Genomic DNA, 16917 nt, shown 5'->3' with positions numbered 1-16917 from the left:
CAATCTGTCCAGGTGCCCCAGTAAGGAGTCTCCTTGATTTCATCCTGTCTTCTTGATCTTCACTCACTGGACCAAACAATTGCTCTAACTTGCCCACCTTGTCACCTGTGTGCCAGGCTGATTCCTGAGTGGCAATTTCCAACCCTGTTGCCTTGGGCTCGTCCATTCCAGGTCCATCCGGGGAGTCTGTCCTGCCCCTGGAGCATCCCCACTGTTGGGGCCTTTTGGAGAACAGTATCACGGCACCTGGAGAGGGTGCCTTCTACTCACTTCCAGTGGTCTCTCTCCAACCTCTGGAAGCATCTCAGGGGCAGGCACATGGGGTCCTTGCTGTCACCCACAGAACACAGGGTAAGACACATTTTATAAAATGCTACATGGACCTCAATGAAGGTCAGTCTGGAATTAAACTGGAGATCTGTTCATCATGATGTCCCAAGGTCATGACTGTATAGCTCCCCAGCTCTGGTAGAGGGGGCTCATGCTCCAGCACCCACTGCGGCTCTGACCCTCCACTATCGCAACTCTCCACCTGGGCATGGACCTGAGAAGCTGAGATACAGGCCTCATCCAGGCAGTGACCTTAGTCAATGCCAGATGAAGCGATCCCTGTAAGCCAGCTCTGCGCTTGGGACCTACTATCGGTTAACTGTATCTTTATCCAATTTAAATCTTTCTGGCCATGTACATCCACAAAAATGTTAAATGAGGCATTTAGGTAAACAACTGTCAAAACTACCTTTCAGTGAGAGACTGGCACTGTTCTTTTTGGTATTAAAAACCATCTACAGGACTTCCCTGGTGGCACAGTGGTTAAGAATCCGCCTGCCAATGCAGGGAACACAGGTTCGAGCCCTGCTCCGGGAAGATCCCACATGCCGCGGAGCAACTAAGCCCGTGCGCCACAACTACGGAGCCTGCGCTCTAGAGCCTGTGAGCCACAACTACTGAGCCTGCGAGCCACGGCTACTGAAGCCCGCATGCCTAGGGCCCTTGCGCCGCAACAAGAGAAGCCGCCGCAGTGAGAAGCCTGTGCACCGCAATGAAGAGTAGCCGCCCACCCACTGCAACTAGAGAAAGCCTGCACGCAGCAGTGAAGACCCAACGCAGCCAAAAAAAAAAAAAAAAAAAAGACATTACAGAGATTTGTAAAAGAAAGTAAAACAATGCCACTCTTCCCACTAGATTAAAAAAAAAAATCTACAGTTCCTCTGTTTTAGACAACTTTATACATGAATAGTATCTTTTTTCAGACAAAATTTATTTCCTATGCATATATGGAGGAATAATACCTCTCAGATTTTAATGCATACAAATGTCCACAGAATCTTGTTGAGATGCAGATTCTGCATTTGTAACAAGGCCCCAGGGGATGCCAACTCTGCTGGTCTTCAGACCACACTTTGAGTAGCAAGATGGTAGTGGGAGACGGTACACGGGTAAGTGCCATCCTCGCCAGGTGTGTCTTCAGGGTTCAGCCAGCCCAGTGTTTGCAGACTTTCTGGAATATCTCTTTAGAAGTCTGCATGGCCCTTTGTGCAATGGGGGCTGTCAGAGCGAGCACCCCCTGCCTTGACAGTGAGAGGACCACGCCCTTGAATTATTATTTTCTTCTTTTATAGCTTTTTGCCTTGTTCTGCCTTGCACTTGCGCTCCTGGAAGACACTTTCAGGTTGGTGCTGACAATATGTGACTCCAAATAATAGCCTTGATGTTTCCTCCCTTGTCCGGTCCTCCACACTCTACCTGGCCCTGCTGGGACCTGGCCAGCAATGTCCTTAACCAAACGGTCCTGACAGCTCCTAGGAGTTGAACTCAGGCTGTCCCTGGGGCAGGGGAGCCCTGGGGCAGGGGAGACCTGGGATGCTCCGCCCCACACAGAGAAAACAATGAACAGGTAACAAAACTACCTGGCTCACATTTGCTTTGTTCCAGCCTACCCCTCCTCTGCACAGGCAGATTGCAACGCAGGCAAGAAGGCGGGCCGTTCCGCACTGAACTGGAAACGTCTGAGAAAGAGCTCAGCGGTAGGGCGGTAAACAGACCTATGTGCTGCCGCGGGAACGGAGGGGCCCGCAGTACACAGTGGTTTGTGCAGAGTACGGGGAGGCCCAGAATGGGTCTGCTGGGCGGGCCACCAAAAGAATAGAGGAAGTTTTGGTCAGGAGAAAAAAACCAAGGAAAACAAACAGCTTTGCCTTTGGTGCGGATTTCCTGCTTTAATGCAGGTTTGATTGGGGGGAAAGAAGGGAAAGGAGTGACCTCTACTGTCACTGGCCTGAGGCCTCAAGGCCTTTGGGGGATGGGGACTGATCCTGCCCGGGCAGGGCGCACAGTGGGCCCACTGCTTGGGGACAGGGCAGCCGCCACCAGGCCGGCGGCTCCTTGCTTTCCATCTTTAACCTGACTTCACAGTCAGGGCACCAGAGGAGAGACACCCCCGGTCCACCAGGCCAGTCTGGGGAAACCAAGTCAGGTGGGGCGGCTCCTGCCATCCCGAGGAGCGTGGGCTTCCCCAGACCCTTGGCCTTGAGGAGAACTGCAGAGGCTTCAGGCAACCCGAGAGGGAGCAGGGCTTGCAAGGGGTCCAAACCTGCCGCTGTGGTGGACGGTGCAAGGGCAGAGCCTCGGGGTCTTCTAGAACAGTCTGCTGAGCGGCCGCCTTCTCTCCACACAGGCACAGGCTGCCTCCACGACTCCTTGCCAAAGCCCGAGGCTGGGAAGTGACTGGCAGTCACCACATCCCAGGAGGCGCCGGCAGTGACCTTGGTGCCCTGGCCTCCGCCTCATTCCCCTTTTCCTTCGGAAAGCTCATGTGATGGACAAGGAAAAGGAGACCTCTGGACAAAATCTTTCATTCTCCGCCTCCTTCCCAACTGAATTAAAACCAATAAACTCCCCACTTAACAAACCCACAGGTCAAAATAGATATTTAAATTGTCTTAAAAAAAATGGACCCACAACTTCTTAAGTCCACCTCATAAATGCCCCAAACCAAACTGCCCCAAACCCAAGAACCTGAGCCTGGCTTTAAGACACAGGCAGGACGCAGGGTGTTGCCCTCCGCACATCTGGGCCGGTGGCCCTTGTCACCTCTTGGATATCCCCTGAGCTTGGCGGGAGACTCAAGGCAGATGGGTGGCGGGGAGCTACAATTTCTAGATGCCAGTGGCCTTGCATCTCTGAGAGGCTTTCCACCCACCGGACCCTCACCGGGGAGCTGAGTGGGCTGGGAACCAGGGTGGGGTCATCAGGGAGAAGCAGGTGACAGACACCAGCAGAGGAAGGTCAAGGGCGGGTTATATTCAGGTGATGGAGACATTCTGAACACTTCCTGTTTCTTTCCCAATTTGCCTCATAAACAGTAGGTGCCCCAGAAATAGTAATTAACCTATCAAGCCCAAGAGATCACATTCATCATACCCCTCAACAAAATCATCTCACAACTGAATCCAGCTAAGGAAATTTGTTAGCAAAATATTTATGACTAAACTCTGTTACTGGGTCCTGTTTGCTCTCCCCTTGGCCACTCCTTGAATTCCTCCAACCTGTGACTGTCAGATTCTTTCAAGCTCTGCTGACTAAAGCCCGGTACCCTGTCGCCCCTTCTCTGAGGTGACTGCAAAGCTCCGAATCTGTGTGTGAAATCGAGGCGGAGATGGCGGCAGATGAACTGTAATGCAGGGCAAGGGTGACTGGTGAGACTTAACACGTCTACACATACACATACGTGGATATAGAAACAATAAAATATTTTAATTCTCTTTTTACAGGGCCACAGCCTTCCTTCCATCCGGTGAACCACAATGGGCACCTCTCCCCTGCAGCTACGAGGGGATAGAGTGATGAGGTGCCTCCATACAGGTTGTCCCAGTGAATCGGTACAAGTAGCAACGAAAACTCTGCACTAACAGCCCTGGGGACATGGTGATGCTAAGAGCTGTTGCCTCTTCGATTGACTCAGCCTCAGCTCCAGATGCAGTTTGTCCCAGCTGTCAAAAGCCTCAAAACACCAATCATGCATCTTACCCTTCTTCTGGATTTTATAAAACACTGTATATAGATAAGTAGATAGATAGATAGCACAATAAATGTGCCTGTGATGCACTCTAACATAGAGCACAGGAATACACACCACGGATCCCAACCCCACCATCTCCACAGTGGGGAAAGTGTGAAGGTTCGTGTACATGCAGGACGTGATGGCGGAAAGGTATAGAACATCACATGCCACACCTTTCCACGCAGCCCATCCGAGTGAGAGCTCGTCTTCTTTGTCCCATTGGTGGTAGGAGAAGTAACAGAGACAATGTCATTTTCTAAGGGCAGAAGATGTCCACCTGGTTCAGAGAGAGTGACTGTTATCCAGAGATTATCTAGAAATAATTGCCGAGGGTCAGCCTGGCTCCTGACCCCAGGCTGAGGTCTGTTCTGCAGAGGGTGGGGCTGGCTTTGCGGGTGGAGGGCTGACGTGACATCTGTGAAACACACATCCTCTCACACTCAGCTACACGCTCCAGAGGAAAGTGCACTTCCAACAGCGGATACAAAAATAGATTGGCACGCTCTTTCGACACACTGAGGGTATCTTTTAGGAGCTTTCTCCCAACTTCTGCAAATCTCTTCCGCAATCTGCTCTAGAACTTTGCACTCCGAGTTGGAACAGGGCTGGAGAGAAGGCCCTGGACCACACCTGCCAGGTCTGCGTGCGGTCGCGAGGAAGTCTGGGTGAGGCCAGCTGGGAAATCTGGTGAGTGGAGAGCTGGGAGAGCCACCTTCTGCTCAGGTCTCCCCTCCCTGGCTGAGCGGTAAACGGTTCACAGCCCATCTTGGCTGGCCAGATGGAAGACTCCCTGAAAAGTTTCTGGTTCTGCTTCTACACAAAAACATGTCGAGAGGAGAAAAGTTTGCTGTGTTGAGTTCTGTTTTTGCATTTCCAGTAGTACGCGCTGCCCCAGCGAGCTCAGGGGAAGTGGTCCCGGGCCTCCTAGGAGGCCTGTGCTAGGAGCCCTGGACCAGGCGTCTGTAGTGGGGCATGACTTCGTGCTCCGGCAGATGAAGGGCAAATTCCAAGGCCACCAACACCGGGAACTCGAAGGCAATCAGTTCTCGTCTATTCAGCCGGAACTTCTCTTCCAGCTTCTGCAACAGAAATAAAGGAAACCAAAAGCCTTTTAGCTTTGAAATAAAAATCCTAGGTTTTCTCCACGTGTAACCTCTATATCCATCAGCCAGAGAGTGTTTACAGAGAAACCCGTTATGGGCAAGACTGTGGAGGAAGAAACGGAGGCATCAGCTGTGTTTCCTGCTCTCAGTCCTGATGGAAAAGGACTCATACCTCCCTGAGGACCCACAGTCTGCCGGGAGCCTGAGATACATCCCGTGCTTCATTACATCTCTTGATAATCTTACAAGGTCAGTGTTACATTTATCTCTATTTTACAGATGGGTAAACGGGGTCAAGAGGTTAAGAATTTGTCTAAGGTGACATGGCAGCATGTTGAAATGCTGAGATTCAGACTCAGCTGAGACTCAAACTGTACCTGTTACAACTAGGTTATTCCAGCTTAGAGGTAAGACTAAAACCATAGCAAATCATCTATAACAACAATATCCACGTGGGAGGTTTAGGATTGGGGGAGCTGGTTATGTGTAGTTTGGTCCTTGCATTTTACACTCGAGGACCAAGTCCTGGCGAGGCTGCCTCACTTTCAGAGCATTACATGGCTTGGGTGGATCTAACTGGGCTGAGCCCACGCCCAGGGGCTCCCCTCCTGCACTGCCTCTTGGTCCAGCTGCTGCCGGAGTAGGAATGGAGAACAATCAGGGTGAGGGTGGGTAGGGAAGGCCTCATTTTTGCTAGAGTACGTTCTGCTTTGGCTTAAACTTAGCTTTTGGCTTAATTTAAAAAAAAAAAATCTCAACACCAGAGTAGTCGGCGACTACTTTCAGATTATAACTGGGTCGGGATCTTGCATTCAGTTAATTGCTGCTGCAAATAGCCTGTCAGATCGTTACCCTTGTATTCTGCATTGGTACTGTCAGCATTGCTGGATGATATATTTCTCAACGATGAAATGTGTGTAACAGCACACTTGTAAAGATTCATTAGTTCATCTATTATCTATGTAAACCTATTGATTCTCATCTCAGGTTTGGTATCTAAACATCACCTCCATGGTCCTAAAAGTGTTTACTACACAAATTAGATGATTCTGTACCATTTCTTCCATGGACGGATGAATGGATAAACAAAATGTGGTGTATACATGCAGTGGAACATTATTCAGCCTTAAAAAGGTAGGAAATTCTGATGAATCTCCTGATCTGTTGGCTTTATTGTATCTCAAATTTTCTATGAATACACTGATTTTTTTTTTTTTTGTCTGCACCGTGCAGCTTGTGGGATCTTAGTTCCCCGACCAGGGATTGAGCCCAGGCCCTTGGCAGTGAAAGCGTGGAGTCCTAACCACTGGACTGCCAGGGAATTCCCAGAATACACTGAATTTTAAAAACAGGCATTCTTGTATCTGTCCAAGAAGATCAGTGTTTCCTTGCTTTAAAGGGGCTCTACTTTAATTTTTATTTTTTTTAATTAATTATTTATTTATTTAGCTACACTGGGTCTTTAGTTGCAGCATGTGTGATCTGGTTCCCTGACCAGGGATTGAACTTGGGCCCCCTGCATTGGGAGCATAGAGTCTTAACCACTGGACAACCAGGGAACCCCAAGGGGCTCTATTTTAAAAGGAAGGAGATACCACTCAGTCAAGCCCACACCCTTCCCCAAAAAAGCAGCCAAGGCCACAGGAAGCCAAGGTGTGTCTGATGGATGTTCTGCAGGTCACACCACCCGCAGGACCCCTGGCTATTACAGTGGCTTCTGTGGCTTGGAGAATAAGCTCACCCTCATGGTGCCTAAAAGTGTATTTTATGGCCAGACCCAATGAGATCTTCAGTCTCATCAAAGTGGCCTATCCTTCTGTTCTAAGACAGCCCGAGATGTGGGGTCTGACATTTACTGTAGAAGGGCCAACCTCACAGCCCTGGTCCCTTAGCTGGTACTAAGGCTCAGAAGTCTCCCGGGCTGGGTCACCAACCAGGCTCTTCTGAGACCAACACAGGCCTGGAGTGCATGCCTCCCCACCCCTGCAACCAGCCAATCAGAATTCAGCCCACTTACGTCAATTAAATGCTTGACTTCATGTTTTTTGAGGTCGCTTCCAATTTTGGCTGCTAAGAGCACGCACGCCCCGGCACAAAGCTTCCGGTTGTGTTTGTTTAGCTTTCCCTTGAGGGCGAGTTTCTCAAAGTAGACAAATGCCATGGCCACCGTGGGCTCCTCGAGGCCACAGTCCTCCTGGGCAAGCTTCCGCATCTCTCGCTTCAGGCTAGAAAAAGATGGGAGGGAGGGAAGAGTCTAATCAGAACTTGGAGTTTCGGGTGACCCCAAAGAAAAAGACTACCCTGTCTTGAAAGCATTTTCTCTTTCATTTCCAGAAGGGTGACGTGGAATGGGATTAAATCCTTATGAGTGAGAAAGTTACGTTGTATGTGGCCAACAGACTTAAGTCGCTGGGACTTCGAACCCTTCTCTGTTGGTCAAGCTGTACAGAGCACGTCCAGGTGGGACCATGTTGAGCCCAAGTGGATAGCTGAGGGTCCGGAAACTAGTAGAGCCACCCACAGTGACAGAGGGAAACTAAGGTCACTCCAGAGAGACAGTTACTCGGATAAATTAGGTACTTGGTATCAGCTCTGCCCAAGATCGCTTACGGCCACTAACTATGGCCGAAGAGGGGTTAGACTAGGAGTGCAGCAACCAGCCTACTTAGGAAAGCTGCCCAACCAACAGACAAAATATGAATACTTAATTTTTCTCACCTCTTCTGGCCAGGAACATGCCAGAATCAAATCAGGATTGGGATACATAAATGTATGAATGCTGGCACATGTTCCAACACTATGTTTGTGTATAGCCTAGCCTCCATTACTACACACCCACATACACACACACACACGCCCTGAAATCTTGCTGTCCTGGCACACAGATACAACACAAGTCAGCTTCTCTCCAGCCCAGCAGGGCCAGTCCTCTCGATTACTGGGCCGGAAGATGTGGGTCACCACAAGGTCGATCCAATCAGCTGCAGGGGAAATGTGGGCCTGATTTTGCTTTGGCCGTTTTGCTGACTGCTTACATATAGGGCTTGGCTGTCACCTCTGGGCAGACGGTTGTGGGTAAAGAGTTATCTCAAATCCTCTGATACCAATTCTGTTCTGTTTTGCCTGCATTCGAGAACGCAGGGAACTGAATGTTTCCTGTTCTCAGTTTTCCATAACATAAATCTTACTGAACTGTAAGCCACAGATAGTATGAAATGATTCTTTCATAAGGAACCTCACTACAGATTCTTGTCAGCTTGTGTCAACGGCTCCGCCTCTGTCCTGCCTGCCTTGGCTCACTCACATCTGGGCACCGGTCAGCCAGCACCGGACGAGCCTCTTCTAGCTGAATGAGACCATGTTTCACTTCTCCAGAACAACAGAAGGCCCACCATACAAAGCACGAGCTCAGTGCGTGCTGGGAGAGGGGCCTGGGGGAAACTTCAGGTTCATCCCCACGTACCTCCTTATTTTGCTGAGTGTTAACTTAATGTGAGGAAACTTCTCCTTGAAGGTCTCATTCATGTCCTTCTTGAGATCCGAGGGCTTCACGTAGTCGATCACCGTGGTCTGAAACAGATGGGGCGACACGGCTCACTCCTTAAAATACTGGTCATGGGTATAATCATGTGCAAGTTACAGCCAACTTCTAACACCCTGCGCTGCCAGCAACAGGGGACTCAGATGAGGGCCACCTTAAGGGCTCTGCTGGAGGCAGGAGCCTGACATGCAGGGCCTCTGCAGGTGGAGGGAAGCCAAACCCTGTCCATCAGCAGGACAACACTTAGAAATCATCAGGAGTCTGTGCCTGGCAAAAAAGGGAGACCCTCTTAGTGCCCATGTTTCAGCCTGTTGTTCACAGAGTGTGATATCTGGACCCTCGCAGATCTGGGTACAATCCTCACGACCACCATAAGTCATCTGGCCGTGAGAGGTGTATTTATTTAGTGACCCCAAACTTCAGATTCCACATCTGTAAAATGCAAACAGCAACAGCGCCTACCTCATACGGCTATTTGGAGAACTACGTCAGAAGTGCTCTGTGCGGCGCTTGGTATACAGCAAGTGCTCAATAAATGTTAGCTACTGGTTTTTTATTTTTTTAATTGTGGGAAAATACCCATGACATAAAATTGATCATTTTTACCTTTTAAAAAATTTTTTATTTATTTATTTATTTTTGGCTGTGTTGGGTCTTTGTTGCTGCGCGCAGGCTTTCTCTAGTTGTGGCGAGCCGGGGACTACTCTTCGTTGCGTCGCGTGGGCTTCTCATTGCGGTGGCTTCTCTTGTTGCAGAGCACAGCCTGTAGGCGTGTGGGCTTCAGTAGTTGTGGCTCGCGGGCTCTAGAGCACAGGCTCAGGAGTTGTGGCACACGGGCTTAGTTGCTCCGCGGCATGTGGGATCTTCCTGGACCAGGGCTCGAACCCGTGTCCCCTGCATTGGCAGGCAGATTCTTAACCACTGCGCCACCAGGGAAGTCCATTTTTACCGTTTTTAAGTGTGCAGTTCAGTGGCATTAAGTACATTCACCATATGGTACAACCATTACCACCATCCACCTCTAAGACTGTTGTCATCTTACAAATCTGAAACTCTGTCCCGATTAAATGCTAACTCCCCATTCTCTCCCCGCAGCTCCTCCTGGAAACCACCATTCTACTTTCTGTCTCTCTGAATTTGACTACTCCTCATAGAAGTGGAATCACACAGTATTTGTCCTTCTGTGTCTGGCTTATTTCACCACGCATAATGTCCTCAAGGTTTATCCATGTTGTAGCATGTTTTAGAATTCCCTCCCTTTCTAAGGCTGGATAATATTCCATTGTAGGTATATAACGTTAGCTGTTATTAACAGTCCCATGCACCCTGAGTTCCTCCTCCTCCCCTTCCCCTTCCCAATTCCATCCATCCTGAAAAACCGGCTCCTTCGAGCTCTCTCTGCGTACCCTGATCTCCCTTGCTTCTCTGTGCCTTACACTATTAACTCTGAATTAAACTCAGTCTGGTGGGGAGGGATAAATTGGGAGACTGGGATTGACATGTACACACTACTATATATATAAAACAGATAACTAATAAGGACCTGCTGTATAGCACAGGCAACTCTACTCAATACTCTGTAACGGCCTATATGGGAAAATAAAAAAAAGAGTGGATATATGTATATACATAACTGATTCTCTTTGCTGTACACCTGACACTAATACAACGTTGTAAATCAACTATACTCCAATTAAAAAAAAAAAAAAAACTCAGTCTGGCTGGATCTCACCAGAGTAATCTTACCCCACCTCCTCAGGAACATACTTTCCAAGGGTTGCAACAACGTGGGATGCCTCTCCTGGCTGGTTACGGGCGGTAACCTTTGTCAGGCAAAGCCAGAGAAAGAAGAAACCACAACTGTGACGAGGAGGCCGGTTCCCGTGGACAGCTACTGCCAGCCTCTTCTCAGGTGACTGCCTGGTCTTTTTCAGAAGACACGTCCAAGGTCTCCTCAGCAGCTCTAACAAAAGTTGGCGCATTTCTGTGAATACCCCCATTCAGAAGACGTTTGGTTGGACACGGTTTCAGAACAGGCACATGGAACGTCTCTGGGGTCACTTTTTTTTTTTGCGGCACGCGGGCCTCTCACTGCTGTGGCCTCTCCCATTGCGGAGCACAGGCTCCGGACGCGCAGGCCCAGTGGCCATGGCTCACGGGCCCAGCTGCTCCGCGACATGTGGGATCCTCCCAGACCGGGGCACGAACCCGTGTCCCCTGCATCGGCAGGCGGACTCTCAACCACTGCGCCACCAGGGAAGCCCTGGTGTCACTTTTATAACCAAGAGCAGGCAAACAGCCTGCACGTCCAAATTCACACTGATCTCGGTGGCCCCTTCTTTGCTTCTCTGGCCAAGAAAGGCAAACCACAGTCCTATTAATGCACACGATTCCACCAAGCTTGTTCAGAGCTTTTCCACTTCTGGGTGGAAGTGGACTCGGTGGGTGCAATGCCACGACTTCCGCCTCGGAGGTGGTCTTTCCAGCCCAATCAGGAAGGCTGTCCCTCAGCTGACCCAGTACACACCCATCTGGTAGCTGCCATGTGTCCCGGCGACGTGCCAGTGAAGAGCCGGGAAATAGCAACCAGCCGTGGAGCACGTGTGGACACGTGCACGCACACACGCATGGGCACTGCTGCTCTGCTGGGCGATGGGAGCGGGGTGCACACATTTTATGGAAGCCACTTACTACCAAGGTCCAGGAGAGTGGACGCCTTCCCTGTGGCAGCCCTCCAAGACGTGCCTGTCATCTCAAACGTCTCCTCTGGGCTGAACAGGATGTGAGATTTTTCATTTAGGAAACAGGCGGCAGAACGGGGTACCCCATCTAACACATTTACCTCAAGCTGGGCCCATCAGCCAATCAGCCAAGTTTTCTGTTTCCTAAATAGCCAGTACCCCCTCCCCCTTTCTCCCACCCCTCCCCACATCCTGACCTCCCAGAGACAGCCCCTCCTGCTCTTCCTCTGCAGACAACCGTCGCGAGGCTTGCAATGATGTGAGCAGGTTCAAGCCAAGAGTTGCCAGCTTTTGCTGGGGGTCAAACCTGGGTGAGCCCCCAGCAAGGATATTCCAGGGGCTGGAGGAGGTGGGGTTGTATGGGAGGTGTCTGGATCCCTCCCTGTGGCAACCACAGCGGCCCTGCTGTTTTCTGTCTTAAGTGTAGATACACGCAACGCTTCTCTTGAAAGAAGGCTCCCACTGTCACAAGAGTGCCTTCCAGCCACCTCACCTTACAGAGGAGGAAACAGAGGGTCAGAGAGGTGATGGGGCTTGCCCCCACTGAGGTAGGGCACACTGCTTTCCTGCTCTTAATCAGACTGAAAGAGCACGAGTTAGTAGCAGCCGGGAGTAGCTCCAAGAGGCTGGCAGGTGGAAAGGGTTGGGGACGGTGGTTGGCGGTTCCATCTCCAGCGAGCCAGGCCTAACTTGCAAAAAGTGGCTTAACCTCCCTGAGCTGAGCCTCACCTTCCTCTTCTCTGTACAAGGTAAGAATACCTGATGGGCTGCTTCAGAGGTTTATCTCAGAGATCAAACAGAGAACACGATGTACCTAAAGGACCCTGAAGAGTTTTATCAAGAGGACGACAGGGAGACGGCAGCACACCAGTTCTGCGAGTCCCACTGAGTCAGTGTCTGAGGGGGGCGCCCTGCTCTCTGCACCGTGATCTTGCCCAGGTGATGTTTATGCGCATCGGAGCCTCCTTGCCTAGGCTGCAATGCCACTTCTGCAGGATCATCTGCCCTAAACCCCGGTGTTGCACCTTCACTATACACTATGGCTTGGATATCCAACCCCCTTCTGGGATGCCTTGCTGTACTCCCCGACTCCTTTGCAGCTAGGATTCCAAATACAATTCCAGTTCTTCCTATCCCATGTGCTGGTGTCAGAAAGCAGAGCTGAAGCAGAGGCTGGGCTTCTGTTGTTTCTGCTACCAAGCAGAGTCGCCGCAGGAGCCCTAGAGTCCCAGTTTCCATTTTGCGGGTGTGGACCACAGTAGGGCAGCATGGGTGTGGATCCGGCAGCAGTGGCAGCTTCCTGGCCATGGAGGTGGCAGTACTGTCACATCCAGAGCTGACAGCCAGTGCAGACTCCCCTAGTGACCTGGTTCTGAAGTATGGTTTTGGGATCATTCCTGAAACCCCAACTTAGGCTGTTTCATCGGCCTCCCCATTGACTCTATAAGCTGTTTGGTACCCTGGAAGAAAATGCCTTTCTTCTTAAACTAGCTCGAGTGGATGCCGTGCTTCATAACTGAACCATAAGTGAGGCATACACTGTTTTCACTGATGGCATTTATTGCTACTGTAACAGGACCTTACTGGGGGGATGTGGGGTAGGGCAGAGCTCTGCTTCCCCTAAAGGCACCGATGTCATCAGTTCACCGCAGCACTGAGGTCCTCCCACGCCACTTCCTGACCAGTCCTAGCTTTAGAAGGGCCCCGTGAGCACCAACAAGCCAGCTCAGCTTGCAGCCCTGGAGGTGGGGCAATGAGGGCTCCGGCCACCCCCAAGCCCAGACCTTGCAGGAGAGACTCTTATTTGTACAAGTAGCCTCATCCTAGCTCTTGGGATAAGGAGCTGGGACCTACTTTTCCTGGCAGCAGGATGAGTGGATAGCTATAGTTGTTTCCATGCTGGAGCCTGGAGAGGGGTGTAGAAGGAGGGCCAGTGAGCTGATGCTATGAGGCCCTTGGCTCAGCACCTGGCCCCCCAGCGAGGGCTGCACGTGGCCAAGCCCTCAGGTTCATGTTCTAAGTGGCAGAATTCCTCTGAACCCCAGCTCTGCCACCTGGAGGTACAGAGGTGGCACTCTGTGATGCCTTCTGTGCGGGGTTTCCAGCCACAGGGCCATGTCCTGGTGACTGCTCCCCGCACCGGGCAGAAGGCTGGCTGGCAGCCTGACCCTCCATTTACTGATCGATTTGGCCATCACCTGGCTACTCTCTTTCCTCAGCTAGATATAGTACATTTTGGGGGTAAGAGGGTCTCTGCAAACTTCCATCTTTCTGTCAAGGCCCCCCCATTTCCTGACCTCCAAGTGTCCAGCAGCCCTATCCTCCAGGGCGGTGTGGCAGAGGGAGGGTGGCTCCACTGAGGAAGGTACAGGACAGACACAAGCCAGCTGGGCCTGCATTCCTAGGGGTTGGCAGCGTCAGGAAATCCAAGGGCATCTGGGGAAAGAGGCTGTGCATGCTGACTGCTGAAGGCTTGCTATGCCTGGACCTGAGGCAGGTGCCCAGTAATAGTCATTCTAGTTCACTAGCTTACATATATTTTGGGGGTGAGGTAGGTTGGCTTCTGGGGCAACGAAACGCTGCAAGGTTCAAGACAGCAGGAGGATGGTGGTAAATCTCGGATGTCAGTCTGAGTGCCTTAGAACACAAAAGTGGTTGTATCAGTGTCCAGTGGCTGCTGTAACAAACTACCATAGACTTCATGTCTTAAACAACAGAGATTCATTGTCTCACAGTTCTGTATGCCGGAAATCCAAGATCAAGGTATCAGCAGGGCCATGGTCTCTCTGAAACTCTCCCTTGCTTCTTCCCAGCTTCTGGTAGTCCCAGGTGGTCCTTGGCTTGCGTATGCATCATTCCAATCCCTGCCTCCACACGGTGTTCTCTCTGTGTCTGTGTTCACATGGCCATCTTCTCTCTGTGTCTCTGTCTTCTTAGAAGGTCACCAGTCCTATTGGGCTAGGGCCCACCTTGCTCCAGTATGACCTCATCTTAATTAATTTACATCTGCAAACACCCCATTGCCAAATAAGGTCACAGCCTCAGATACTGGGGTTAGGACTTGAGCCAATCTTCTTGGGGGGACACAACTCCACCCACAGCAGTGGTGTCGCTTGTGATGGAGCTGCCGTGCAGCCTCGCTGTACTCTGATCTCAGCCCTCCATCCCAGGCTGGATGCAGCGTCGCCCCTGCCTGTGAGGCCCCGCTCTGCCCCGGGCAGCAGGTTCTGGCCTTGACCTTGGTCTGAGGGAGCACGTCTCTTCTGCCCCCACCTCCTCCACCTCCAGATGGCTCTGGCTCACTCTTGCTCTCATCTCTGCTTCTCTGAGCTGCAGCTCAGTGGGGAGGATCCAGACTCCGGAGCCAGATGCCTGGGTTTAAACGCCAGCTCGGCCACTCAGCATCCGGGCACTAGTGCAGGCGGCCTAAACTCTCGGTGCCTCCATTTCTTCATCTGGCTTCTCCGTCACGTGCTTTATGATGATGGCTGCAGGGCACCAGACGTACGGGCTGCTCGTGCTCAGCGGCTCGGGGCACGTGATCAGGGTGGCTGAATGGGTGGCCCCCAAAGCGACAATCTGCTCCCAGGCCCTTGCTCAGACAGGGCCTTGCACGCACGCTGCACCTGGAGCCTGCTGCTTCAGATAGGCCTGCTCCGGCCAGGCGCCAAGTATGGGAAGAATAGCCCTGAGCCCAGGACGACCCCTTCAGGTAGATTCCACGAGGGATGACAGTCCTCACTGTCCTCAGCTCTGGTTCCCCTCTAGGAAACACTTTCTGGAACACAGCAGCCACGACTCCTCTGCATGGTCCTATCTGTCTTGAGGGAGCCTTACGACATCCTTTAGAGGCTGGACCTCCCTCCCTCCCCAACCCCGAGAGACACTCGTCCTCTTTCCAGTGACGGGGGGTGAGCCGAGGCGGCAGTTCTGGGAGGCTGAGCTGCAGGCGCGGGTTACAGTGGGCCCCCAGCCACCCATGCGTTCTGGCTCGAGAGAGAATGAATGAAACGGGAGGCCCATGCTTTGTTCCAGGTCCCCCATCAATCTAACTGCACGGTTTACAAAGACTCACAACGGCTGGGTTTTGCCAGTGGGCGTGCGTTCCTAGGAATCAAAGTGCTAATAAATGGGCTGTGGTCCCCTACTGGTCTGGTACAGACCGGGTGACCACTGTGCTCAGTGCCACTAAATTCCAGGCCGCGGGATTTGCCAAGTGCAGGGGTCCTTGCGGCCCCAGCAGTGGCCAACAGCTGGGCATGGCTGCGTTTGGGATGGGCAGCTCCATCCCTGGCGCCTGTGATTCGCAGGGTGGGGTGGAGCGAGAGGTCACTTAAATGCACTTTCTCGCAGCTGCCTGGCTGCGGGGAAGCTGTGTGTGCACAGCTGCAGAAAGAAGAAGGAAGGTCAGCCGGGAGGAGGAGCCCATTCGAACGCAACGCAGAAGGTCCAGGAGATGCAATTCAGAAAGGAGCCCTGCCCGGCCTGCCCCGCCAGAGAGGCAGGCAGAGTTAGGAAAGGCCCAGCATGGGGGCTGATGCCACACATGCCTTCTGAGATAACAGGAAGCGACGGTAAGACCACAACCTAGTTCTCCAGCTGGAAGAGTCTACTGTGCCGCGGAGACACCCTTTGCTTTTTACAAAAACAAATAAAGGCTTGGACTCACCGGGAGAGAAGGGAGGGAGCCTCCACAGAGCTGACCTTGGGCCCCATTCTGGCCCAGGGCACCACCAGGATGCCGTCAAGGGAAGGCCTCCCAGGGTGGGCTTGGGGTGCAACAGGAGAGGGTGGGAGGCAGCAGGTGTGCGCTGGGGGTGCGTGCACCCTAGTAACAGTGCTGGAGGAGAACGAGGGGCTCAGAGCTGACAGGCTGATGGTCTGATTCCCACAGAAACAACATAAGAGGTGCTTCCGCTCGGGGCTGGTAAGGCTCTCCTTCCTTTCGTCCCCACCTCCAGGGCTCACATCTCTCTAGGGACTCTTAGAGCAGCTCTGAACTGATGTGAGCTTGCTGTCGGCTCTGCTGCCGCTCCCCTCTGGGTCAGAGGGGCCCCTGGGGGGCAGGAACATTCCAGAGGAGCCAGGTTCCAGCGGCAGGGCTACCTGAAACCCAGGAGGCAGCAAGGAGCTCAGGGCAGGTGTGCGGCCTCTCTGAGCCTGGCTTTCCTGGCCTGTGAAACGGAGGATACAAGGCAGTGATGTCTGCAGCTCTTTCCGGTGCCAACAGCCAGCCTCCACGGCACTCGCCTGACACCCACGGGGCTCCGAGCCCAGCTGGGCACCGGAAGGCACACGTGACCTGCTCGCTAAGGAAAGCAGAGCCGCGGCCCTTGATGAAATCTATCTCACCACACACAGCTGGGCATTTTGGCTGTTCTGTGTTTATTCCTTTTCCCTGAGAGGACTGTAAATCACAAGGAAACTACGGGAAGGAGTGCCCAGACCACTCGGCCTGGGGCTGCATTT

At 52.1% G+C, this 16917-nt stretch overlaps 1 protein-coding gene across 2 annotated transcripts in view; it reads right to left on the bottom strand.

Annotated features, from left to right (window-relative positions):
- Nucleotides 1-3735: 3735 nt before the first annotated feature.
- CABLES1 (Cdk5 and Abl enzyme substrate 1) overlaps nt 3736-16917 on the bottom strand; it is a 109391-nt gene continuing 96209 nt past the window's right edge. For both annotated transcript variants that reach the window (XM_082641603.1, XM_082641604.1), the window contains 3 exons: nt 8630-8736; nt 7184-7391; nt 3736-5142 (listed from right to left, as the gene is read on the bottom strand). In XM_082641603.1, coding sequence (XP_082497729.1) covers nt 5002-5142; nt 7184-7391; nt 8630-8736 — 456 coding nt within the window. In that variant the 3' untranslated portion in view covers nt 3736-5001. The remainder of the gene's footprint in view (nt 5143-7183; nt 7392-8629; nt 8737-16917) is intronic.

This window comes from Mesoplodon mirus, assembly GCF_964341445.2.
Source record: "Mesoplodon mirus genome assembly, chromosome: 13".
NCBI classification, from domain to species: Eukaryota; Metazoa; Chordata; class Mammalia; order Artiodactyla; family Ziphiidae; genus Mesoplodon; species Mesoplodon mirus.
The sequence above is the reverse complement of the archived record's forward strand: the minus strand, read 5'-3'. Positions and strand labels throughout refer to the sequence as shown.